The 24,968-nt window shown below is 36.9% G+C and overlaps 4 protein-coding genes across 6 annotated transcripts; 3 read left to right on the forward strand and 1 right to left on the reverse strand.

The window, feature by feature from the left end:
- Positions 1 to 805: 805 nt before the first annotated feature.
- On the forward strand, positions 806 to 14,895 carry LOC113491731. 3 transcript variants are annotated; one of them, XM_026868867.1, is made up of 8 exons: positions 806 to 1,178; positions 2,800 to 2,985; positions 3,067 to 3,568; positions 3,653 to 3,709; positions 7,674 to 7,804; positions 8,629 to 8,951; positions 10,310 to 10,423; positions 10,551 to 14,895. In XM_026868867.1, the coding sequence occupies exons 1-8, from the start codon at positions 978 to 980 to the stop codon at positions 10,642 to 10,644; spliced, it is 1,608 nt and encodes a 535-aa protein (XP_026724668.1). In that variant the 5' UTR covers positions 806 to 977; the 3' UTR covers positions 10,645 to 14,895. The 3 variants fall into 3 exon arrangements, with proteins under 3 accessions (XP_026724668.1, XP_026724669.1, XP_026724670.1); XM_026868868.1 differs by having other exon boundaries at positions 10,328 to 10,423; XM_026868869.1 differs by lacking the exon at positions 10,551 to 14,895 and having other exon boundaries at positions 10,310 to 10,424.
- A 1,663-nt stretch (positions 14,896 to 16,558) lies between these two features.
- On the forward strand, positions 16,559 to 17,703 carry LOC113508694 (SOSS complex subunit C). The gene is made up of 3 exons (XM_026891778.1): positions 16,559 to 16,613; positions 17,003 to 17,166; positions 17,548 to 17,703. Exons 1-3 carry the CDS (start codon positions 16,559 to 16,561, stop codon positions 17,701 to 17,703), a joined length of 375 nt encoding a protein of 124 aa, XP_026747579.1.
- LOC113491736 (methyltransferase-like protein 5) lies at positions 17,620 to 19,950 on the forward strand. The gene is made up of 4 exons (XM_026868885.1): positions 17,620 to 17,846; positions 18,115 to 18,329; positions 18,588 to 18,728; positions 18,942 to 19,950. The coding sequence occupies exons 1-4, from the start codon at positions 17,712 to 17,714 to the stop codon at positions 19,090 to 19,092; spliced, it is 642 nt and encodes a 213-aa protein (XP_026724686.1). The 5' UTR covers positions 17,620 to 17,711; the 3' UTR covers positions 19,093 to 19,950.
- LOC113491734 (putative aldehyde dehydrogenase family 7 member A1 homolog) lies at positions 19,948 to 24,356 on the reverse strand. Its single transcript, XM_026868883.1, has 8 exons — positions 24,139 to 24,356; positions 22,995 to 23,211; positions 22,252 to 22,469; positions 21,763 to 21,978; positions 21,446 to 21,625; positions 21,123 to 21,305; positions 20,744 to 20,950; positions 19,948 to 20,493 (listed from the first exon to the last, which is right to left on the reverse strand). Exons 1-8 carry the CDS (start codon positions 24,310 to 24,312, stop codon positions 20,275 to 20,277), a joined length of 1,614 nt encoding a protein of 537 aa, XP_026724684.1. The 5' UTR covers positions 24,313 to 24,356; the 3' UTR covers positions 19,948 to 20,274.
- Between the last annotated feature and the right edge of the window lie 612 nt (positions 24,357 to 24,968).

The raw sequence follows: 24,968 nt of genomic DNA on the forward strand, positions 1-24,968 counted from the left end.
TAAGTATGCATTCATTGTCTCTCCTTCCTCCTGTCCAGAATGGTTGCTCAGTGATTGGTTAGACAAGTGCATTCTAAATTTGGTTTCAAAATTACCTATAACTGTACCAATGTTGGATTGTATTTATTTAAAAACATGAAACTCCCTTATTCTATTTTGGGGAATAATTAATTTTAAGGTATTTGCAACACTATTTTATTAGCTCATTACATGTTACAACATACAAGAACAAAGTTTCGTATATGTCAATATATTGTAATAGTGTAAAAGCATTTTTAATTTACCATATTATTTTTTAATAGTATTAGTTTAGAGTTAAATAATTAATAGTAATGAAATCCTACCGGATGTTTTGTCTTGTCATATAAAAAATTATTTCGTTACACATTTTTTTTCTATTGGCAATTCAGGTAGCCACATTTTTTTTAATAAGTATCAAAGTTTCAATTTATTTCTAAAGATTTATTTAACAATATTTTTTGCTTATTCTCATAATAGTGAAAAGTTAAAACAAGTCGATATTATATTAGCACTATAACGTGGTCAATAATTTAATTCAAACGTAGCGAATAATGAACTCTCATGCTTTTGTCTTTCATTAAAATTTAAAAAACGTAAATATCTATTTACAGATTTTTTGATTCCAAGTAAACTTGTATTTGTAGCGTAAATATTATGAATAATCAATCCCAATGAATATGCTACGGAAAGTTATATTATTTTCATCGCTGGAAAAAACCGGTGCTGGACCGTAGCGTGTAACGGAACGATGAAGTGAATGTACCATCCAAATGACAAATTAAAAAGTTTTATTTTTCTTATATTGGTACGAGATTTTATTGATTGTTTTCTTTCATAAGATTTTCGGCCAGACGGCGACTGAAATTGCAAGTTACTGTGATATATTTATTTTCAATAATTAACTATTCTTATCAACCAATTAAATGAGCAGGGATATCGAGTTATGTCTATAAGTAATGGAAGGTACAGAACTGGGTGGCGACCAGCAATTTTGTTTGAGATGGAACAATTTTCAAGCGAATATAACTTCTCAATTCGAGGCATTGCGCGATGATGAGGACTTCGTGGATGTCACCCTGGCATGCGAGGGGCACCGGCTGGAGGCACATAAAGTGGTTCTTTCGGCATGTAGTCCATATTTCAAGGAATTATTTAAAGTAAGTCCATCTTTCACTCCCCACACTTTGATGTGTCACCATTACAATGACTCTAGTGAAAGTTGTTATGTATAAAACACTTGATCTACTTACAAATGCCATGTCTCGCGTTCCGGTTAAGTACTCGTGATTTCATTTATTTGTACCTACTTTAAAATTCTGTTTTACAATTTCTAATTAACTCATTACCATTGGGGGTATAGATTACATTTATGTCTAAGAAACTTATAATGAATTCTTTATTCACATAATGTGACCAATACAGTTCATGCTAATGAATATGTTTGCCTAATTTATAATATTTAATATATAACTAAGAAGTTTTGTAACACATCAAGTTTTATCTGGGGTCATTGCTTCTGAAATCTTTATGAGAATATAGATTACAACCACAATTCACAGTTCACATGTATGATGAAAGTCATTCAGCTGGACATTTTGAGAACATTCTATTTGAGTATTGCATATACTTTTTATTTGTACATTTATATGAAATGGCAAAATTAGCATAAAAGAGTTGCAAATTGCTAAGTGGACAAAGTGACAGACAAAGTAGTATTTAATTTAACATCACTTAATTTTTTGCATAGTTGAAATATTTTCTTAATTTAAAGTGTTGCCTAGCATATCATAGTTATCAGAGTGTTAATGCTAAGAGTTGGGCAAAGTCTTTAAATATAAGTAAAATGTTGATATATTATGGACTAAAAGATCATTTATGAAATGTAGTTTATTTCTGTAATAATACAACTTCTATAACAGTCATACAAAACAATGAGTTTTACCTTCACAACTCCCATATATGGCTGCTGTGCATAAAATTTTATGTTCTTGTGGTAGTCACTTTATGAAGTTAAATAAAAAATATGAATATAGGTAATATTCAGCTATGTTTCATTAGAGGATGATCTTATTAGAGATATGTTTCATTTAGTGAATCACCACTCTTACTGATTATCAAGATAGATTTTTATTATCATTTAGTATTGTTAGCAGAGCTGCATTGTATATTTATTTACCAATTTCTAAATTCTAGGTTACAATTAAGCCAGTCTATTGATGTTCACAATACATATTATTTTCCTGTCACATTTTATTTATCTATTTCCATCTTATCTTGTTACTAACAATGCACAAGCTAACATAATCAAGCACCATTATTAAACAAAGATAGTAAGTAACAACTATCTATCATACCAGTGAATATATTTATTTAAACAAAACATAGGAATGGCATAATCTAGTGTGTTGTCCAAAGTTCATTCCGTCCCCTTGCTCATGAATCTGGACATCCATAAACATTTGATAAACAATTACCTGTCATTGTCATTCTATTTACAATAAATGAGACAGCAATAGAATGTATATTTATTTACTCATGATCATGTATCACAAATAACATATTTGGTGAATGTGTAACAATATCAGTTTGCTACCAATTAAACTAACTTCATTTATACCTGTACAGTTTGATTATTGTTTTAAATAGAACTTGTACAAATGTACAGTTATGAAGTAGAAGTTAATTAATTAAAAACGGTTACATAATTGATTATTTATCACGATGACGGCCTTTATTGTTGATTGTTATTGTTGATTAAAACCACATTGTTGTTTTCAGAACAATCCATGTCCTCACCCTATAATATTCATGCGCGATTGCGAGGTGTCGCACGTGCGCGCGCTGCTTCAGTTTATGTACGTGGGCCAAGTGAACATAGCGCAGGCGCAGCTCAGCGCCTTCCTCCGTACTGCCGACGCGCTACAAATACGAGGCCTCACAGACTGTTCACAACACAACGATAAAGTAATTAATCACTTTTCATTCCCATCAATCATTATGATGACGTCATAGCTAATTCATGACTTCCTTCTTATTCATTTGCAGAAAGTGAATCGAAAATCTCCTCCTTCTCAACTACGTAATTTGCTCAGCGCCAAGCCGTCACACTCTACCTCCTCCTCCAAAGCCGCAAACCAAAATGTTGAGACGACCTCTGTCGAAGACCAAGAACAAAACTCAAGTCGTCGCTCCACTAGAAATTCTCCCGATGTTGCCAGAAACAATCTCAATGATGAAGCTCCATTTCAAACTTCTAGTCAAATGAGGCCTAATAGTGATGACTATAGAGAAACTTCCAACTACCCTGCCCTGAGGGTGAAAACTGATCTCGAAGCACCTGAGGTGAAAAATGAAGAGAGTGAAATACTCATGGACCCCGGAGACCCTGATAGAACAGACAAATGCCAAGAATTCAATGCATCCGATCTTTTAGAACCAAAAATGGAAGTGATGGAACAAGAAGCTAGCGACGAAGAGCGTTCCAGTTTCCCGCAGATCTACTACAATGAGAACAACGCGCTTGCAAATCCATTTGCAACATTGCAAGGTTTGTTTAAACTATTTTTGCTACAGCTTTATCCATTTAATGTTACTGCTTTCCAAATTCTTATGTTTGAATATACTTTCGCAGGTAATATGGATCTCATGGCCGGAATGAACACGGAGCTACGGGACGAGAACGCGGAAGGTAAATATGCTCTCTGTTTATCTGTTTCACTATCACGTCATTATCACACGCACACGTCGACTCGGACAGCCGCGCCCCCGGCGAACCTTCGTTTTAGCAATATTTGATAAAAATTTAAATCGGCCGTACAAGAGAGCGCGCGTGTCGCAAGTTGTGTCGAGTCAGGTGGCTAGGCGCGCGGGTGTCGGACGACGCGCCGCTCCGGCCCGCACTGCCGGCTGCCTCGCCGCTGCCGCCCTCCGCCCCTACGTACCCGTTATCCTATTCAAATGCTAACCACCTTTACACTGTAACCATGTCGAAACTTCTCAAGTTGTTGCCAATAATAATATATTCACCTGCTTTCACGATAGCTTCAAATCAGGATAATTAGCATAACTAAGATTCATTATGAAACCTTAATCGTGCACACAATTTTGAGCATATCTTCAAAGTTAGGTTCATCTATTAACCTCATCCTAAGTTAAGCACTCGGTGATGACGACGACTCTTGAGGCTCATGAGACTCATGAGACTCATGAGTATTGGTATCGGTAGTGGGTAGCATTTGAATACGGTAACGAGTGCGGGCTATGGCGGCGGGCGGCGGGCGGGCGTGGCGGGCGGCGAGCGCAGTGCGGGGCGGAGTGCGAACTGGTGTTGTTGGCAGCGGGCGGCGCCGGCGCGGGCGCGGGCGCGGGCGTGCAGTGCGCGGTGTGCGGGCGCCGGTACAGCAACGCGTCCAACCTGCGCCAGCACGTGCGGCTCATCCACGAGGCGCAGCCGGTGGCGTGCAGCACGTGCGGGCGCTCCTTCAAGACGCCGCTGTATCTGCGCCGCCACACGCTGGCGCAGCACCCGCCCGCGCGCCTGCGCCTCAAGCCGCCGCCGCTGCCCGCGCTGCGGCCCGCCCAGCGCTTCCAACAGTAGCGCGCTCTGACACCACCCGACTACACCCGCGAGAGGAACGAGCCGCCGAGGGGCCGCCACCACGCGACTCTCCGACATCATGTCGAGCTCTTTATTAGCGATATTTCTCTGCTATAGTATAGAGACATGCGCGCGGCGTGGCGGCTCCTCGCGCGGCGAGGTCGTGAAGAAGTGGCTTATAAAGTCGTAACGAAGACTGTCAATAGATATATCTAGTCTGTGATCGGAGTGTCGCCGGGGGCCTATTTGCCGTCACACCTCTCCGCTTATTGTGTGCCTTTCTATATTATACCGAGTGCCAGATATCCGTCGCATCAACGAGTTTCCTTTAGTCCTTCCTACTGCAAGATAGGAAGATTGTTTTCTCTATACACAGTTATCACATGCAATAGTATAATACATTGTTGATCTGTTGATTATAATAATGTAAAGTCCGTCATATTTATAGCCGAGTTTTTATAAGTTCTCTCCTTGCGTCACAAGGTAAGGGGGATTTTGTTATGAATGTAATGGTAATAGAAACCCACATGTTTAGTCATAAAATGATCGCGCGACCATTTGACTCACGGTGGATAAGGGTTCTAGTTAGTAAGTGACTAATTGAAGCTCGTTGTGGGACTTATACAGTACCTTCCTTTCTGACAATAGACTGATTGTTGTTAAAGCATTTGTTGCAAACCGGTGCTGATTTTACATACATAACATAGGTTATTTACTGGTTACATAATTATTATACATACATACATTATACACGTTATCCACATTTGATCGACACTTTCTTTCACATAGAAATAAATAATAGGGTGTATTTTCATAATAGAGTATAATTTTTTTGTACCGCAGAAGATGGAAAGTGTCGAACATATCCGTTTTATTTGTCGAATACGCGGGCTTATGTACGTAACTAAGAGTGTACATAAGTCCGCGCTGAACAACAATAGTGATATTTTTATACACAATAGTTTTATCTTTACACAATGTTATTGTTGAGTGATTGGACGGCTCCCGGTAAATAGTTTGTACAAAATCTCAGATATAATGAATAATAAGTCTTCAGAAACGTTTATTAAAGTAATACATAACTTCAATATTCTATTAGTTGTTTAGAGTGGACCACCACGTTTATGTTGCCATACGAAATATTGCGTATTGTTTTATATGCTTTTCGTTTACACAATCGTTGATTTATCAGATCAATGGCTTTCGGTCAATAATAATTACACTTTAATTGTTACATAGTGATGATAATAATATGGCCAAATGGGCGTTGAGCTTGCAATATAAGCTTCTGATAGGAAGTTTGAGTTACAGTTGATACCAGTCGGTATATATTTTTACTCCTCGCAATATTATTAGGTTCTAATATAAAAAAAATATATTAAACAGCAAATAAAAAATAAATAAACGGTAATAAAAAGCCGCAGTAACAAGCATTGTATACAAGAATTGAATCAGAATCTTGGAGAACGTGCATACAGTTTCTACATATATCCGCCAAGTATTTGATTTAAATGGCGACGATACACTGCTAAGTTAGCATGTATAAACGTATAAAAATAATGAAATAGTAAGAACGCGACGCTCAAACATTTGGCTTCGTAATATTAGCATAATATAAATATGTTGGTTATATCATGTACTGGAATCACTTGCCGAAAATCCCACTAGCCCAGTGTCACCGAACACTGTAGCAACATTATAACAAACTAGATTGTAGGTCAAGCGATTTTTTAATACTTATATTTTTATATAACTTTGAATTTTGATCGGTTATTTCTTTAATTATTTTTTGTAGATATATGAAATGATTGCCATGAAAAAAGCACATCTAGTCATTTTGTAATAAAAGCATTTAGAGGGGACACTTATTAAAGATATGATTAGGGTTGTGAGTAACAATATTAGTTTATCATTTGAAATTCTTATTGTAAACTTATTGGAGTAATGTGTGATCTCAAGTGACTTTATTTCCATGATCTCTAAATTTCGACTTTGCATTTATTTTAACAATTATTAATATTAAAAAAAACTTACGGACGCAAGTTGATTGCAATAATAATTACTCTAAAATAATCGCTTATACGTATTAGTAATAGTAATTTTAAAAAAGCACTTTTCTTAAATAATAATTTTAATCCCAATTACTAAGTTAAGGCGCAGCTTTCATTATTGACATATATAAATGAAAACTATAAATGTATAAGAAAAAATGAATCTCTTCACACTGCTGAATTTAAAATAGAAATTATATAAATCTAGAAACTTTATCATTATGATAGTAATGTTTATTGATGTCATTTATATGAATGCTTATACTTTTTATTATTTACTGCAATTTATTACACTAATGTACTCGTACTGCCATTAATGTCAATTTATCAGATCAGTTTGGTTTAGGTTTATCTTTATAATCCCGCTGTAATCTAAGGTCAACCGAATATTATTTTTCTGTTACATACTTGTTTTCAACCATATATTGCGTTATTGTAACAACATAGTATACCAAGCAATTACTGACTGCTAATTTGTCTATTTTCGATGTGAAAATTAATAAAATGTAATAACGTTTATCTGCACATTCGCTTTGTGCAGATCATAAACTTGTGTACATACATCAATGTATTTTTTACTAAATATCAAAAAATAAAGTATTGCGAAGTAATTGTGGCTTTCTGTTATCAGATTGTTGATATTATTAAATTCTATCCTTCGTACTTTACATTGATAAAACGAGGAGGCGTATTTAATCAGTTTGATCAATGGTTATGTCAGCGCCGCGTTTAAGTAATCCTATTCATTGATGAGTCAGTATTTCAGATATGATATATGAAGGTCTTAAGGCCGTATACAACAACGACAAGTATTAAAAAGTCGCCCTAAATCTCATGCCGTCTTTATCACACATTATAGTAGAAACTTTCTACTGTAATGTTCCTGAATGTCTCAATGCAATGTCTCAAAGTGTAATAAAGTTTTAAGATATTTCTGAGCACGTTGTCGTTGTTGAATACATGATATTAATATGTTGTGTCCCTATAACGTTTTTGTGGTGTAGCGGTTGGGAGATGGGACGGTAGACGCAACCGCCCCGTGCCGGACGCCGTGTGGCTGGAGCAGCACCGGCGCGCGCTGCCCTTCGTCATCAAGCGAGAGAACGAGCGAGGGGGCGCCGCTGCGCCCAGACTCGTGAGTTATATACAACATATATCAGGAAATTCTATCAAATCAGTCGCTTTAAAAAAGCTCTGCAAGAGATCTAAGGAGGTCTAACTACATGCGTGACACGCTAACTTACGTCCTATGTGAGGTTTGGTAAAATGTGTTTGCAACGTGAATACAGGTATGTTATTATGTATGCGGACTTTTACTCCGAAATAAGTACAAATTTTTGGCATAGGCTAAAATGATAGCTTAAGTTTGATTTGTTAAAAAATAACTTGTAATTATCTTATGACTTCGAACAAGACTGACTAAACAAGTGGATTGATAAGTCGTTAGTGTATTGTGTTCCATTTTTTTAATCGTTGCTATATTGTTCAGTTAATTTAGTCAAGTCAGGTTTTTTTTTGTTATCAGCCCACTATTATCGCTAGAATAGGTTATCTCAATACAATTCGAACACAGGGACCAGAAAAGTGCGTTCGTAAGACGTTACGAATTGTTATCTTATTGATACGATACCATGTTGTTGTCTAGCGAACGTACGCGCCGCTGCCGCCTATCAAATGTTCGGTTTGATTCCCAGGACAATGACTAATTATTTTGTTATCGGAATTTTAATTCATTAAATTTCAGTCAAGTTATTTACAAAAAAGTTTCCTTTATCGCAAATAAATAATCATACTTTTTGTGAGATCATGATGACATTTCTTTTGGGGATTATTTAAGCACGCGGTGTTTTGAACGAGAGCTAGTCAGCAATTTTGCCATCGACCTTCAAGGAAGATGAGAATACTAGTTTAAATAGGGCTTTCAATATGACGGGATATGGCATAAAAGTAATGTTATAGATAAAATTGGGAGAAGGCGTGGAGATCCGCGAGGAGTTGTTGCGCGGCGTCAAGTGGGGCGACTACCGCAAGGTGACCCGCGGGCTGGCGGCGGCGCTGTTCTCGCCCATCGAGCTGGCGACGTGCTCGGTGACGGGGCAGCGCTGGTCGCGCGCGGGGCAGGAGTCGCGCCCCACCAAGCCGCCGCTCGACCGCCGCCGCGTGCACGCGCTCATCTCCTACGTCAGCAGGCACTTCCCCGACGTCGAGGTCAGCCGCATCAAGCAGGTGCTAGCCTACAAGTGCAAGGAGAACTGCGCCGCCCTCAGGATGAGGACCGCCAGGTGAACTTACGAATTTGTTGACATGCGAACAACTCGCCGGCATTAGTCCGCTAAGGTTATCCTCCATAGATTTGTTAAAAAAACCTACACAACAGATATAATATTTCAACACACAACAGAAATGAATTACCCATTCATTCAGAAGAAATATCAAGCTGGGTTTTTCTATGTATCTGTCATTAGATTTGGGTCGTAATATGACAAGATAATTATGAATATCCTTAAAAAAATAACCGTCGATATCTAATACATGACGTTGCAGTTGGGCTACAATAACAGCCAACTTTGATATTGTGTATCACCTAAATTTTTTGCTCAACAAATACGATAGGTATTTGACCTTTAACTAGAAGTAGGTATTACAAGTAAATGAAATCACTTTATATTTTTATTAATCTTAAGTAATGTATCAAAGGTTATCAGGGGGCACCATGTGTGCCATGCTTATCGCCATAACTAGTAATGTTAAGTTACGAAATGTCAGCCGAGTCCACCACGAATAAATAAATAATAGATATCAGTTAAATAATGTCATTACCAAGAATGTTAAACGGTTTTCGTCATGTTAGTTACTACTTTTTTATATAAAATACAATTCTCATTGCGTCATAATGTGAAGGATAAGACTTAAAGTATTTTGATGACAATTTTAATACTCTCATTCTTTATCTTCTTCTCAAGAAAAGAACCAACATAATAATATGATCTTTTAAGGTACTTTGGTCAATGTAATTGAGCACGTATTTAAACTTTTTGACACCTATTGTAAATATTACACAGTCTATGTAAAAAAATATTGTTAAAACATTATTGTATGTTTACTTACTCTAATTAGTTTTGTTTAAAATTCCCCAGACTGGGGCTGACCTTTACCGCGGCCACGATAATGACGTCTCGCCTTATCTTATGGGGCCTCCGGACACCGTCATCAACACACAATTGTTTTTTAATTGTACTATTAATTTAGCATTCACATTTCTTACAATAAATATGTGTATGCCTGATTTGTTCATGGAATTATAACTTTATAAATATTTACACTTCAGAAGCTATATATTTTTATTATATGTATTTATTAAATTATGAAGTAAGTTTTGGCTTACTACGGAAAAGTGGAGTATATGTTATATTAAAAAATAACTTATTACTGACCAGGTACATATGTAACCCGGTTTAAAGAGTTGATTCGCTATTAAGTTTGTCTCTTGAGACTAAGGGAATTTTTGTGGAGGCCGATTTTAATATGCCATACCTTTAGTCTTTATAAAATGATATATTAAGTTTGTATGTATGTTCTGCATTTATGTTGTTGAATGTTAATACCGCGCCACTCGAGGCAGTAATACAATTTGTAGCAGGCTGTCGAACTGTTTCAGTGATTCGACCAACTACCTGCTGAGCGCGGCCGCGCGGCCCCCGCCCTGCGACGTCGACACTCCCGGGGGGAGCGCACGCTCCTCATATTCTAACTAGTACGTATTTATTCAGGCGATTGGTGTCTATTTCGCATCATAGCAATGAATAAGAATCGTGTTTTTGGTTTCAGTGTTTCTTTATATTTTTCCCTGTGTAATGGTTGTCTCGTGTTGCGTGTTCCAGCGAGGCTACGAAGGGTCCGGGCGGCGCGGCTGGTGCGGGCGACTTCGGGCGCGGCGCGGCGGGAGGGGAGGAGGGCGAGGGCGACGCACAGTGATGCCCGCCACTCTGTTGCATATCAATTTCATAATCTTGTTATTTTTTACCAAAAAAGAAGAGAAAATAAAGAAACTCGTCGCTCGCCGTCTCCGCAGCCGCGGCGGTCGGCGGCGGCGGCACCCGTCGGTCGTTTCGAAAGATTTATATTTATTTGCGCGGCGTCGCGACGACGAACGACGGCGGTGAGTTGCCCGTGTAAAATATTCATATTTATTTAGGTGATATTTTTCTATTGGCTACTGATAAGATTTTATCTCGTTATGTATCTGCCGGCCGCGCCGGGGATACATTGTCGTTTGTAAGGAGGGGGAAGTGGAGTCGTGCCCGAAGCTCTAGCAATAATTTATCAGGTTCCTAAGACATGTTTTGTAGTTAGATTCTATTGCACGAATATTCGCAAACACTGCCGCTTTATTTCTAAATTTTTTTATAGACATCAAGTCAGTTGTTTTATTGCTTTCTATATTTTATGTTTAAATAAAAATCGAGTCATTTTCAACGTTACGTTAAAATTTGTATATGAGGCATTTAAGTGCTGTACGAGGGACCGTTGCAATTGCAAAGTAAATATATCAAAATGGCATAATTTTAGAGCTATCTTATAGATATTATAGTCATTTCGTTTTATAGGTGTAAATGATAATAAAGAATTTATTTTGGAGCGTCAAGGTTTGGATATTGTAAAGTCTTTGGAGAGCTGTGATCATGATGGATATAAAGCAGTCATATTTTTAAAATATACATATAAGAGTTATAACGTAATTATACTATTGTACAGTACGTCTGTATAAGGTGGACGTGAGGCGGCGCGGGCGCGGCCGCGCACAGCGCCGCGTCTGACGCCCGCCGCGCCCGCGCCCGCCCGCCCTACAGATGTATTATCATATCAAAAAAGCAATAACTATTATTTGATAAAGAACGATTTATTTCATTTTTAAATACTATTTTAACCAAGTTGTTATAAATGTAGTTAGTAAATTGGAAAGATCTCTTGAGAAGTCCACGGTCATTTATAGTTCTTTTGAACAATAACTAAATTCTCATAATGATAATGTCTCACATTTACGTCATATCAATTTGTAATACTTAGTTTTTTCACTATTTTGTACATTGTGTACAAATGACATAATCATGTATCGCCAGAGCACACACGCCGGCAGGCGACACGCTGCGCTGAGAGGGCTGTCGGTGCGGGAATCTAACATGTTTAAACGGTTTTTAAGACAACGAACAAAGGAATGGGATTGTTATGTGTAATTTATAGATTGCCTCACGACACGCGCTCGTCGAACGTGAATGTTGTTACTGTAACACGTTGCACGCGCGTGGTACGCTACGATGTAAGATGTACGTACAGTCGTCGCCGGGTGTGCGCTCTGGCCCGTGTACACACTACAGTACACTTTAGCTCGTCTTTAGCAGTCAACTGTCAGAGATTGGTGTACCTATGAATAAGTTACAGTTACCAGAGTTAGGATATATAAGTAGTCACGCAGTGCTACGTAGTAAAATCTTACTATTATGTAATGTTTTACGATGCCAATTGAAAGTCTTAATGCTCAATTTTGCCAAATTTTACTTGCCGAGAACGCGTCTTGTCTATTAGTTTCGTGTTTTAAATGTTTGGTATAGCACACATTCCCGTTACTAAAATACCTTTAGGTTTTTGAAAGTGAGAAGGGAATGGACAGATTGCTCAATATAATGAAATATTTGTATTTCGTTGATAGTTCATAACATAACACATTCACATAGAACATGAACATTTTTGGCCCAATGAAATTTATATCATTAGAAAAATTAATAAAATTTAATTGTAATTTAGAAATGTTAAATTGAGAGTTAAAGGATTTGCAAGTATATAATATATTTGTGACGAATGCTCGAGATGCAATATGTTAATTTAGTGCCAAATGATAAGTTAACTCGTAGCAATATATTGTATCCTAATGCTCTTGTGTAATTTCTCACGTAGTGTTAATGACCTATGAGGTTTCGAAGGTTTCTTTTACAAGACTATAATATATTTATACAGGGAAGTGTTAGGTATGTACTGTTGTTTGGAATTAAGAGTGTTGTTGGGGTAAAATACTCATTGAGGCGGGGTGTAAAAATAACCGTACAATGTGCCGCTTAGCTCTGGATATTTAAACTCCACCCTAGAATAGTTTTGATACATATATTATTTAATGTCATTATTTTAAAGGAATAAAACAAAACAACAATGCGTAAATCGTCACCTCAGACAGGGTAATGTCTTTTTAGATGAACAAGCTACGAATACGAGTTATTTTTACACTCCGGCCTCTAAAGCACTGAATGAGCAATGGAACAAGAGAATTTATTTACTCAAATAAGTTTTTTTTTAATTATTTACGATAATTTTGTACTAAATTTTAATATACATTATTTTGCATTTTATTATTGTAATGGCAGCTGTCCATATCATGTGAACGATACAATCGGTCACTATTATTTAGGGTTTCATAAATAAATTTAAAACGATACATCGAACATGACACATTGGGCACAAATATAATTAAAAGTACCTATATACTTTTCTTTGCTTGCTGTTATAATATGATAATCGAAATCTAAATAACATTGTTCCTGATACTCGATCGTAGTAAGCTTTGTGAAACCCTACTAAGCGTTAATATTGTAATGAATGACGAGAGCGGGCGGCAGGCGGGCGGCGGTCGCCCGTAGTGTCGCGGAGAGCGGCCGCGGCGACAGCGTGGCGCGCGACGTCACGCCCGCCGCGCGCCTGCCCTGCGCTCGCCCTTAGTTTTCACTGAGCAAAAAAATCTTTAAACTTTTGTATATAAAGAGAACAACATCGATGCCACTGTGCTCTGAGAGGACACAGCGTTGTGCCAAAATTACGTGCTAGTCTTTAAAAACAAATGTTGTTATCATTTTTTCAGATTTTATTTAGTCCAGAATGTGTTTGTTCCTGTGCTGTGAAAATATTTTCTAACAAACCAACACTCGGTGATGGTGGGGGTGAGGGACAATGTGGTCGCTTTATTCTCGCGGTTGATGGTTCTTAGTTTTTAGTCTTGTAGAATATTATAATTAGAATGTTTTTTCTCACTGGTTTTATCTAGATATATCATTCAAAATTATAAAATCTAGGCCAGTGTTGAAAATTTGAACGTCGAAGCCCTATCGAATCGGTCCTTTGTTGTAAAACTGACCACATTGTAAACTAAAATTACAGATTTAGATCGACAACTATAATCGAAACTGCCAATACTCGAAGATAACGAATTCAGTCATAGAACTAGCTACTAATAGTTACAAAACCAATGGGTATACCGAGCCTCTTGTGCCTAGGTGTAGAAATTCTCACTTTTATAAAATTGACACGTTTGCCTGTGATATTATTTTTTCTATTAGTTAGATTAGTTGTAGGAACATATTCTTCAATATGTGTAGTGGCGGTTGTCAATATCGAATATCCCTCTTAAATTAAGTGTAATAAATAAATAATATGGATCGTCCAAAGCCACAAAGCTTCTCTGTACAGGATTGTAGTTGTCGAAGCTAAAACAAAATTGTGTCATTTTAAAAGACGAGTCATAAAAACTTAATTTCTTAGAGTTACGAAGTGTTGTGTTGGTTTGTTGTTATATTTATAGTATTTATAAAAAATGCACATAATAATTTAGCTTTGAGCTTGTGCAATATTATTCCAAATTGTTTATAGATGAAAAATGTTATAATTATTTCTAAATTGTTATATATTTTTATAATCATAAAAGACAAAGGCAACTTAAATTATGATATTTTTGTTGTGCATTTATTATCAAAGTTTATCAATACCTACTGACCCACAAACTCATTGTGGACTGTAATGTCTGCGTCTGTGAAAACTGTTAATTAGGTACAGTAGTAGATGGTTTTTTTATATATGCTAATAATATTGTGAGTCAATTCTAGTAATGTTAATGTTCCCTTTTATTTAGAATAATTTACGTTAATAAACAAATTAATCTAAGATTGCTCAACCAAGATGCAATGCTAACTGCAATGTAGATGTACGAAAATAGTTTTATATTTGTCCTTTTTTATTATTTATCTGATATTTCAAGTTTATTCATTTGTGAGTTATGGCAGCGCATGTTAGTCTTATGTTATTCTTAAGAGAGGCCAAATGTTGACTTGCTTATGTGAGACTGTTTTGCCAAGAATCAGAAAGTATATTACCTACATTGTTTTAAAATAAATGCTTTTTTATAAAATCCATATTTGTTTCTATTCATAAAACCTTCTATTCCCATAAAATTCGGTCAGTCAAAAATATCCCATTAAGTTTTATTATTCGTAAATTATAATCCTTACAGAAAAAATCTGTATCTGTATGTATTGTTTCTTAAAAGTATTTGGGATTCGATTCCCAGTTTTAGTAGCTTCCACTTTGGGAGTAAATCACCTTTGAGTAAGATATTACAGAGGGATGTGAGAACCTGTAGTGGATATAATTTTATGTACCTACCTACTTGGCTGACCAATAACCAAAATAAAATGTGCTAATGGAAAATAACCAGTGTATTGCTAAGTCCAGCTGCAATTTGTAGCCAAATTCCAAACTAAAGTTAAGTATTTTAAATATGTAATGGAATCTACATTCTAATTTCTTTCTTAAATGTTCAGAATTTCTGTTAATTAAGAATAACTGAAAATCAGAATACAAACCTACTTCGTAAATTCGTCACGAAAATTTCGGTAGGAACCGGTATCTTAGTCTGGAAATAGATTAAAAAGGAGATCATTACCAAAAATACGGTTATAAACCGGATGGTTGGCAAACTTGTTACTTTCTATTTCCGGTCAGTTAGTTTCCGAATGGTCATCCCATCGATCAATGACCTTGACTCCCGTGCGCCGTTCACTGACCGAGCTATGCTACGTAAGACTTACCACAGAAAAAAATAGCGGCAAAGCTAGCGAAAAAGAACCCCGTTGAATTTTTACTGTTTTTTAATAGTTAGAAGTGATTATTCTTAAAAAGAGTAATAAAATATTAAATGCTTAAATATGCTTTATTTTTTAAGTTTTGATTAAACACACTAATTTTGTCTACTGTTAAGAGTAATTCTAATAATATAAGAACCTATTACAGATGGTTTTATAATGTTATTATTCATACATATGGCGGCTAGGTTTTTCTATACATTATTTTAATCTTTGTTATTATTTTACTTTTTTCTTGTATTTCCTTGTATCTTTAATTTATATTAAAATTTCGTATGTTGTACCGATTAGATATAGATATATATATATATATAAGTTACTGATCTTGATAATTAGTTATGTTTTATGTGTATATGAGTAGTGTAATTGGTTTTTACCGTTCTATTCTATTCAATAAATAAATAAATTGTATAATCTTTTGTAACGCCAAAATTGAAAATGTATGTGACTGATTGTGATTGTGACAGCAAACGTCAATCCATTCTCTACAATCCGCTGCTGTTTAGTTTACAGTCCTCGAATGAGCACTCAACAAATTTAAGAAGTTTTATTGTATAATTTATTTTTGGACCTGTTAAGAGCTTTACAAGATAGCATATTTTATGTCTTTTGAAGATACAAATAAACATCCGCAAGATATTAGATGGCGTTTCCTCAGCCTAACGCTCAGAGAGGTTAGATTTCACACTACATTAATAGAAGAATGAAAACATACCTGGTTAAAATAATCTTCAAAACTCGTGGCAATAACAGTGAATGATTATTATTTAGTTATATTTAATTTTATTATTGATTCAAGTATCTCACTATGCATACTAGGTACTTTTTTTACACATACAATACCATACACTATACCTTATTTATGATCTAGAAGTCTGTAGATTTTAATGTAAATTAAAGGGCATTCACAAAGTAACAGTTAAGGTAAAGAAATGTCTGCTAAGAATGAAGTTACCAATTATCAAACACTAGAAGAGACTAAGATGGGCCTGTTGGTCTAGTGGTTAGTGACCCTGACTGCTATAACGGAGGTCGTGGGTTCGATTCCCGCCCAGGACAAATGTTGTGTGACGGGCATGATCATTTGTTCTGGTGTCTGGGTGTAATTTATCAATAATATGTATGTATTTAGAAATATATAAGTAAAAGCTTATCAGTTGTCTGGTTACCATAACACAAGCTCTGCTTAGCTTGGGATCAGATAACCATGTGGGAGTTGTCCCAGGATATATTATATATTAAGAAGTCTAACCGTTATGCCAATATCAATTAAGTTACTAGTCAATGCCATATTACTCTAAAAACATGGGCAAAAATTTGAGAAAAGGAGTGAGTAAAAAATTATTGTTTGAATATAATTATGTTTTCCTTTACAGAATTAACAAACCGGAAGATTCTTGAAGAGTTACAGTTGAAGAAGCAGATGCTGCTGAAACAAGGTGCAGTTGCTCCATTGACAGCTACCTCAATATCCCTGACGCAGCCTAACCCTGTCAGCCAGCTGCCTATGTGTTCTATACCACCCGTCTCTGCTACTGCCGTGAGTATAACTATTCTATTTTCAAAACTTTAATAATATTTTACCAACAAAAATATACAACCATCATAAAATAAAAAGGCTAAATAGATGAATTTTTAATGGGATCAAATGATAGCTATTTCATGTAAAGTACTAACAAGCAAAAAAAAACAATATACAGAAAACTTGAGAACCCCTTCCTTTTTGGAGTTCATAGAAAAGAAATGTGTATGAATGAGATGTCCAATAAGGAGAGGGCTTATTGAGTATTACCATTCATTATAAAAAAATCTAAATCAATTCAATTGCAATAGTTAATTTCCCATTGTCAATGCTTGATGTTGTTCATTAGATAGGCTCATACATAGGAAATAAAACTGATTTGTAACTTGACCGTTCCAGGGATTCCCCCAGCTACCTGAAGCTAATATAGTAAATACAAGTCATAGAGCTGCCCTACAGCACGCAAACGCCACATCCTGTGGCTACTTTGTATCCCAAGACTCGTCATTTGGAAACCAGATCCTACCAGTGTTACCCAGATTTGATAATAAGTGATTGCAATAATGTCTGCAATAATGAAACTGAAGACCTTAGAGGGTCATTTAGAGGGCTTAAATGGGTTTACGGAGCCAAAAGTACAGTTAGAACAATATGAGACACCAGCCCATCTCGCAGCTACTGCGCTCTATACTATACAGGTGAGATATAATCAGATCATTTTTCGATGTAACAAAGTTACTGGGAGCTCACAAAGTATTTTAATAGTAACTGTCGTGAGAATGATTCATTATTAAATTATGTAACGGTTCACTCACGCGTATTTATCGGGGTAGCCCGGCGGTCTCGCGATCCCGCCGCGTCTGCTCATGTTTAAGGACTCCGGTTGGGTCCGAAACTAGTCGTAGTCTCGACGTAGTTGCATCATGTAATACCTTTCCTTATAAAGCATTCTTTACAATTTTACAGACACAATTTGAATCAATAGAAAACAGCATAGTCCTGGACGCGGGCTGTGGGCCGGGCATCTGGGGTATCGGTGCGGCTCTGCTCGGAGCTAGCTTCGTCACCGCCGTGGATGTCGACGAGCACGCTCTGAACGTCTTCAGGGAGAATGTGGATGACATGGAAATAACTAATATTGATGCTATACAGTGCGATTTCTTGGAGTCGAGCGTGTGCCAGTAAATATTGCATTATTAATACAGTACTTGAGTTTAAACTGTCTTTTGTTAAGACTAATATATTTTAATATTTTAAAATGACTTGTATGTCGCTGAAATCAAATTTCACCGTACACTTTCATCTTGTCTGCTTTGTTTTCAGGCATTGCGTTAAATTGCTCAAACAAGAAAGAAAGGGAATTTAATTTTTAAAACAGTTAACTTTTTATAATAATGAATTTCCTACTTTCTAATTAAAAATGGATGTTCCTTTTTTAGATGGGAGGGTTACTATGATACAGTTTTGATGAACCCACCGTTTGGCACTAAGAACAACAGCGGCATCGACATGCAGTTTCTCCGCATGGGTACTTTCCTCAGCTGTGATAGTGTGTACTCTTTACACAAGTCTTCTACAAGGTATGATTTAAAACTTTAGTAATCATGAATATCTGTTGTATCGATATTAACAGTCACCTTTTCCGACATTCGAAATTTTTTTTCGAGGTCAAATAAAAAAAAAAAAACATTATTTTACAAACAGTTAGTCCACATATACAAAGCTCTAGCAAGTGTGTACCACTCAGAAAGAAATTAAATAAAATTACAAAATTCCTAATATAATTGTTACAGAAAACACATAGAAAAGAAAGTCAAGGATTGGGGCATGAAGGGCAGTGTGATTGCACAAATGAAATACAATCTATCACAGACATACAGGTTCCACAAACAACATTCTATGGACATAGCTGTTGATATATGGAGGGTGTATCATCCACATTAATGAAGCTTAGAACTTAACACTAAACATTTGTACACTAAGTACCTATGTGAGGGCTTGTACACTATACTGAAAATCGGCGCGATGCGAATTCACAACGCTGAAAACTTCAATTTTCGGTGACCATTGAACCATTCCTGCCACAACCATCTTCCGTACTGAACGTATTTTTTCTTAAGTCGTGGCATGGATAGCAATATTTGTTTTTTAAATAAAAACCTACAACCGACATTACATGACTGGCCTATTAGTCTAGTGGTTAGTACTAACCTCTAGAGTCTAGACCAAAAGGACTATAACACTTCATTAAGTGACCCTGACTGCTATTGCGCAGGTCGTGGGTTCGATCCCCACCCAGGACAAATATTTGTGTGATCAACAACAATGTGTGTGAAATATATGAGTATGTTTAGTGCTTGTGTGATGCGAATGAATGTGCAAGTGGTTGCGTCGCGCGAGCGTGTACAAGCCCTAATAGAAAATCGAAAATTTGAAGAGTGATTTTTGAACGTGTGTTCAATTCCTAAAATCCTAGGTACCCCGTATATTTTTGCTAGGTCGTCCGCGATATCAGATCGTGGGAATATAGCATAATTATTAATACTGAGGCAAAAGTGATCATTTTCTACTTAGTGTAAGCACAATACTGCTCTGCATTGATTTTACAATTAGTTTGTTTTTTTGCCACTTTCAGTTCAGATCCTGGCATTTTGTTGGCATTACAATGTATTTATAAAACCTCATTTATGTATAAATAATGGTGATATATAATGTAATATAAGCTAGATAATATATTGTATGTTTCAAACTTAATAAATAAAATAAAGGACTGATGAAATCTTAAATAAACTCATGAAATGATCTTAAACTTTTATTTCTTTACAAGTCTGTCAGTCTTACAGTATCATATGAATTTTTCATTACATTTATATGGAAATACTGTGTACAGCGACATCTTAGGAATATATTTATGACATAACTTAATAATTAAATGTTGAAATTATAACTCCTCATAATTATATCACGAGTCATTCCATATATGCAAGCCACAAATATGAAAATCTATGATTTATAGACGATGAATTATAGTGTATATTTAGATTTTCACGATATTAGAAAAAGTGCCATCAGTAATGATCGAAATATGACAGTACATAAGGGCGAGTTTCCTGTAACTAGCAAAACTTATTCATCTCCAAACTTGATGTTCTGCGCCAGTTTAATAGTACCGGAGTAGTTGATAGTAACAGTGGAGCGCCTCATGTAGTTCTTCCAGGAGTCGGAGCCGCACTCGCGGCCGCCGCCTGTTGCCTTCTCGCCGCCAAAAGCTCCACCAACTTCGGCGCCGTTTGTGGGAATGTTAACGTTGACGATGCCGCAATCTGAACCGTGGGGACCAATCCACTGGTGACAGAAAATGGTGGTATAGTAATCGAACAGTAAGTAGATGCAAGGTATATTCCTTGTTTTTAAGTGCGAATTCATACGTCATCAACAAAATTGGCTGTAAATATTTTGTCGCCAACGCCTTTGCTGACTGGTAGCTTAATTTAAGATTCTCGGAGGTCCTCGGAGCTCAGTATTTCTGGCCAGTCATTACATGGAAACTAATACATAAGACATCAAAATTAAGTAATGTGTGATTGTTTCATACCTTGAATATATCTCCAAGGTTCTCGGTGAAGACACTTGAGGACAAACCCTGTTCTACTTCGTTGTTGTACTTGATGCCAGTGTCCAGGTCTGGGATCTCGATGCAGTATACGATGGGAGCAAAGGTTTCGGTCTTCACTAAGGGCGAGTCGTGCGGCAGGCCGGTGATGATGGTTGGCTCGACGAAGTAGCCTTCACGTTCAATTACCTGGTAAATGAATTTCGGACAAAGTTGATGATGACGTCAGACGGTTATCAGCTGGATAATTTTATTTACTGCTTATAGGCTTGTTAAACTGTAGGCCAATTTAAGATCTCTAAAACAAGTTACATGTTCCTTCTTTATCCTATACAACAGAACGGCGGTTTTCAGAATTTACCTTGCCACCAAATTCGATCTTGCCTCCTTGTTTGACGGCTTCCGCCACAGTCTTCTTGTAGCCTTCCAAGGCGGCGGGCGTGTGCAGAGGTCCGATCAGGGTCTCAGACAGCAGAGGGTCGCCTATCCTGCTCACTACTCCAGCGAAGGCTTTGGAGAGACGGCTCACTACTTCGCTGTATACCTGGGGAATTGGGGATATTTGATTACTGGACTGACTTCCGACAGCGCTTAGCGCTAAAGGTTTGCATTTCACAATGAGATACGGGAACGGGATATCTTTTTTCTCAAAGTATTTGAGAAAATTATGTTTCATAACCTTACCTTCTTGTGAATGAGCAGCCTCCTGGTAGTTGTGCAGCGTTGTCCTGCGGTTCCGGCACATGCGAATAGTGCGGCGTTCAGCAACAAATCAAGGTTGGCATCAGCGTTCACTATGATGGCATTGTTTCCGCCCAGCTCCAGTAGGTGGCGACCAAAACGTCTTTGGACTTCAACGCCCACCTGATAAATGAATTAAGGTTCATATTTGGCTTTTTTTTAATTTAAAAAGCAAATTGGAGATGAAATATAGACACTATTTGCTATAAATTACATAGCATTTTCTGTGTTTTTTTTCAAATGCCGTTCAGAAACGTTACCTGTTGTCCAACAGCCGTGCTTCCAGTGAAAGACACGAGTTTCATTCTCTCATCTTTAACAATTTTCTCGCCGATGTCCTTGCCGCCGACACAGAGCGCTGCAACTGCTCCAGGGATGTTGTTCTTCTCCAGCACGCTCTCCACTATCCTGGTCACAGCGACAGCTGTGAGGGGCGTGGTGTCTGATGGCTTCCATACGCTGACGTCACCGCATACCTGTGAAATATGGTTGTACAGAACTGTGCTAGAAGGAAGGTAGGTATGTTGTACATAAAGGCACAATAAATATTCATGACCTGTGTAAGAAGCTGGACGCGGGGTAGCCGAAGAGGTAGGGGAGGCATATGTGTAGCAGGGTTGACGAATATGATGATGATGAATGCTGGGAATATAGCCACGAGTTTTTTGACTTGGTAACGCAATAAGAAATCTATAATTTACCTACATATATGATAGCTTAATATTATAAACCTTTTTCACCTAACTCACCATAGCCAGAGCGCTATTCCATCCAAACACAGCGACTGGGAAGTTGAAGGCGGTGATGATACCCACAGCGCCGAGAGGGTTCCATTTCTCTAGAAGCACGTGTCCTGGCCGCTCTGACGGGAAGATAGTGCCAGGCAATGTCCTCGACAGGCCCAGAGCCAAGTCGCACACGTGAATGTATTCCACAACCTCACCTAATGCTTCAGGGAGGATCTTACCTAAGAAGTGGGGAAAGAAGCTCGTAAGTGATTCAAAAATTTCATATTACCTACCTAATAACTCAGTGGGTTTATATGTGGTTCGTGTGCTATATTATATTTTCGGGTGTTTACACTGTTAATTATCTTTGAAAACAAATACTTATCTTACATATCAGATACAATATTTGGACTGAAAATATTTTCTGATTTGTAATACCTTCAATGGTGTTTAAGATAACAATAAAGTCAACAAACTCAAGATAGTAGAGTAAGACATATCTTTTAGTAAACTTAAGATAGCTACCTAAAAGTCTGTTCACATGAGTAAAATATGCACACACTTGTATATCTATATTATATTCACTACGTTAAAACAGTTTGACCTTTGGCTACTGCAGATAAGTGATGCACATACATGGCCCATTACCTACCTATTTTGTTCAGAAATAATAAATGGTACCTCCACTATTTTAGTCTTGTTAAGTTGACACGAGGTCCTTAATTAATTAGATACTAAGATCTGGTAGCGATGGTCAGTCTTACCCATTTCCAAAGATACAAGTTGACCAAGGGGCTGTAGTTTCTCCCTCAGGGCGTCTCCAATTTGCCTGACGATCTCTCCCCTTGAGGGAGCCGGCAGCTCTGCCCAGGAGTGCCATGCCTCTTGCGCGGCGACGGCACAGGCTTCGTAGTCAGCTGGGCTGGCGGCCTGCACCTCTGCTATGATCTTGCCATTAGCAGGGCTGTAGGACTGGATTACCTACGCACCAAGAATGTATATTTTGTTAGATACTTGAATGAAAACGCTGATCGAACATAAAAAGGATCGGAAGTCATAGACTACTTCTTTGCCGGAGACGGATAAAAGCTTTAGAAGAGACCATGCATGAGACCGTCGCAATAGTTTTAAAAAGGTTCTTATCTTTCAATTAAAATAAGAAACCTAGATTTGCCCGAATAATACCTATTACGGGGGGAAAAATCCATTCCTTATCTGAAAAAATACATAAGTACCTACCTACTTGAACTGTTTAAATATCGTGGTAATGATCCCGTTGACATAACAAATTACAACATTATTTACGCGGCTTGTTGTTTACGCAGATGTAACAACGCTGATTTCATACTTAACATGCCTGACATAATGTTTGTCTACCCGATATGACTATTTATAGGATTTAGTTGTGATAACTCTGTCTTGATATGTTAGTTGGGATGTTTACTATACGCACTAGTAATGAAGGTACCTACACATAATGATCTAAGAACCACGTTCGATTTCATCGAAGATATGCAAGGAGGTCGCTCTCGCTTAGCTAAAACCTTTAGGTCTATTTATATTTAACTAGAGGTCGCGTGTTATTTCGCTGTTACGCATAGGTACCTAATCCCGTTTTTTTAATTGGTTAATACAAACATTATGTTACTTCTTATCCCTCCAAGACCAAATTATCTGCAAAGTTTAATGCCGATCGGTTAAGTATTTTTCGCGTATTAGTAGGGATAGCTCAATCACTATATAATAATTAAATACTCAAAACCAAAAGTAAAAAAAGATACTAGTAAAAATATCAATTGCAGTTTTGGTATTCGATTTATTAGTTTTTTTAAGTAGAGAGGATTTAACATTCAACGTTTAATAGTTAAAACAAATTAAAGTTTCGAATAAAACGTTTATTAAACTTACCGGACCATTCGCCTCCCATTTACCGTTAAACACTCCTACATTCTTTTCTTTCAGTCCTAATTCCTTTAAAAAGGAATATTTAGGGTCCTCAATGAGGAAAGACGAAGAATTACGAGCCATCGGCACTCTTATCAATCGTAACGATAACACACTCCGGCACAGTACGCGGCTCATTTGTGCTTCTGCCACGACAGACTGCCTCACAATACGAGATTCACATAGAATACATTTCTAGTGAGATATGCAGTAAACAAATTTTATCATGTTTGTGAACAATTAAAGGCACTGCCAAGTCTTATCTGACTGATAAAAAGTCAGTTGCTAGGTCAAAGTAATTGATAACTTTAATTTGACTTGCTTACAGAATCTTACGACTTACGTCGGATCAATGAAACTTACTCAAGTCTTTATCATGCCTTTTTATTTTTTCTGATGTTTTATGTCTTGGCAGGTATCGCTGTATTGAGAGAGACGTATCACAAACATTACATTTTAATACACATGTTCTATGTGTATATTGTGTATTAAATTACCCAGGCTGCAAACAAGTCTGATTTACACAATTTTTGAATCACGCGGGCATCGAACCAGCGTCAAGTTACGCAGTGTTTGGGTAATCATACACATAAAGGTCTCAGTAATATTGGTTTTGCATTAATTTATACTTTATACAAATATTTAGAGGCATAAGTATATTATTAAAACAACATAAATTTCTATCAGAAAATACTCTAAACTAAATCATTGATGAATCAGCAGATATGGTCTCAAATATAATATAAATCAATGAGCCTTGCTCTTTGAGCCTTGTTCTTGGCGTAATTCCAATA

Source organism: Trichoplusia ni, chromosome 3 (assembly GCF_003590095.1).
Source record: "Trichoplusia ni isolate ovarian cell line Hi5 chromosome 3, tn1, whole genome shotgun sequence".
Classification (NCBI taxonomy): domain Eukaryota; kingdom Metazoa; phylum Arthropoda; class Insecta; order Lepidoptera; family Noctuidae; genus Trichoplusia; species Trichoplusia ni.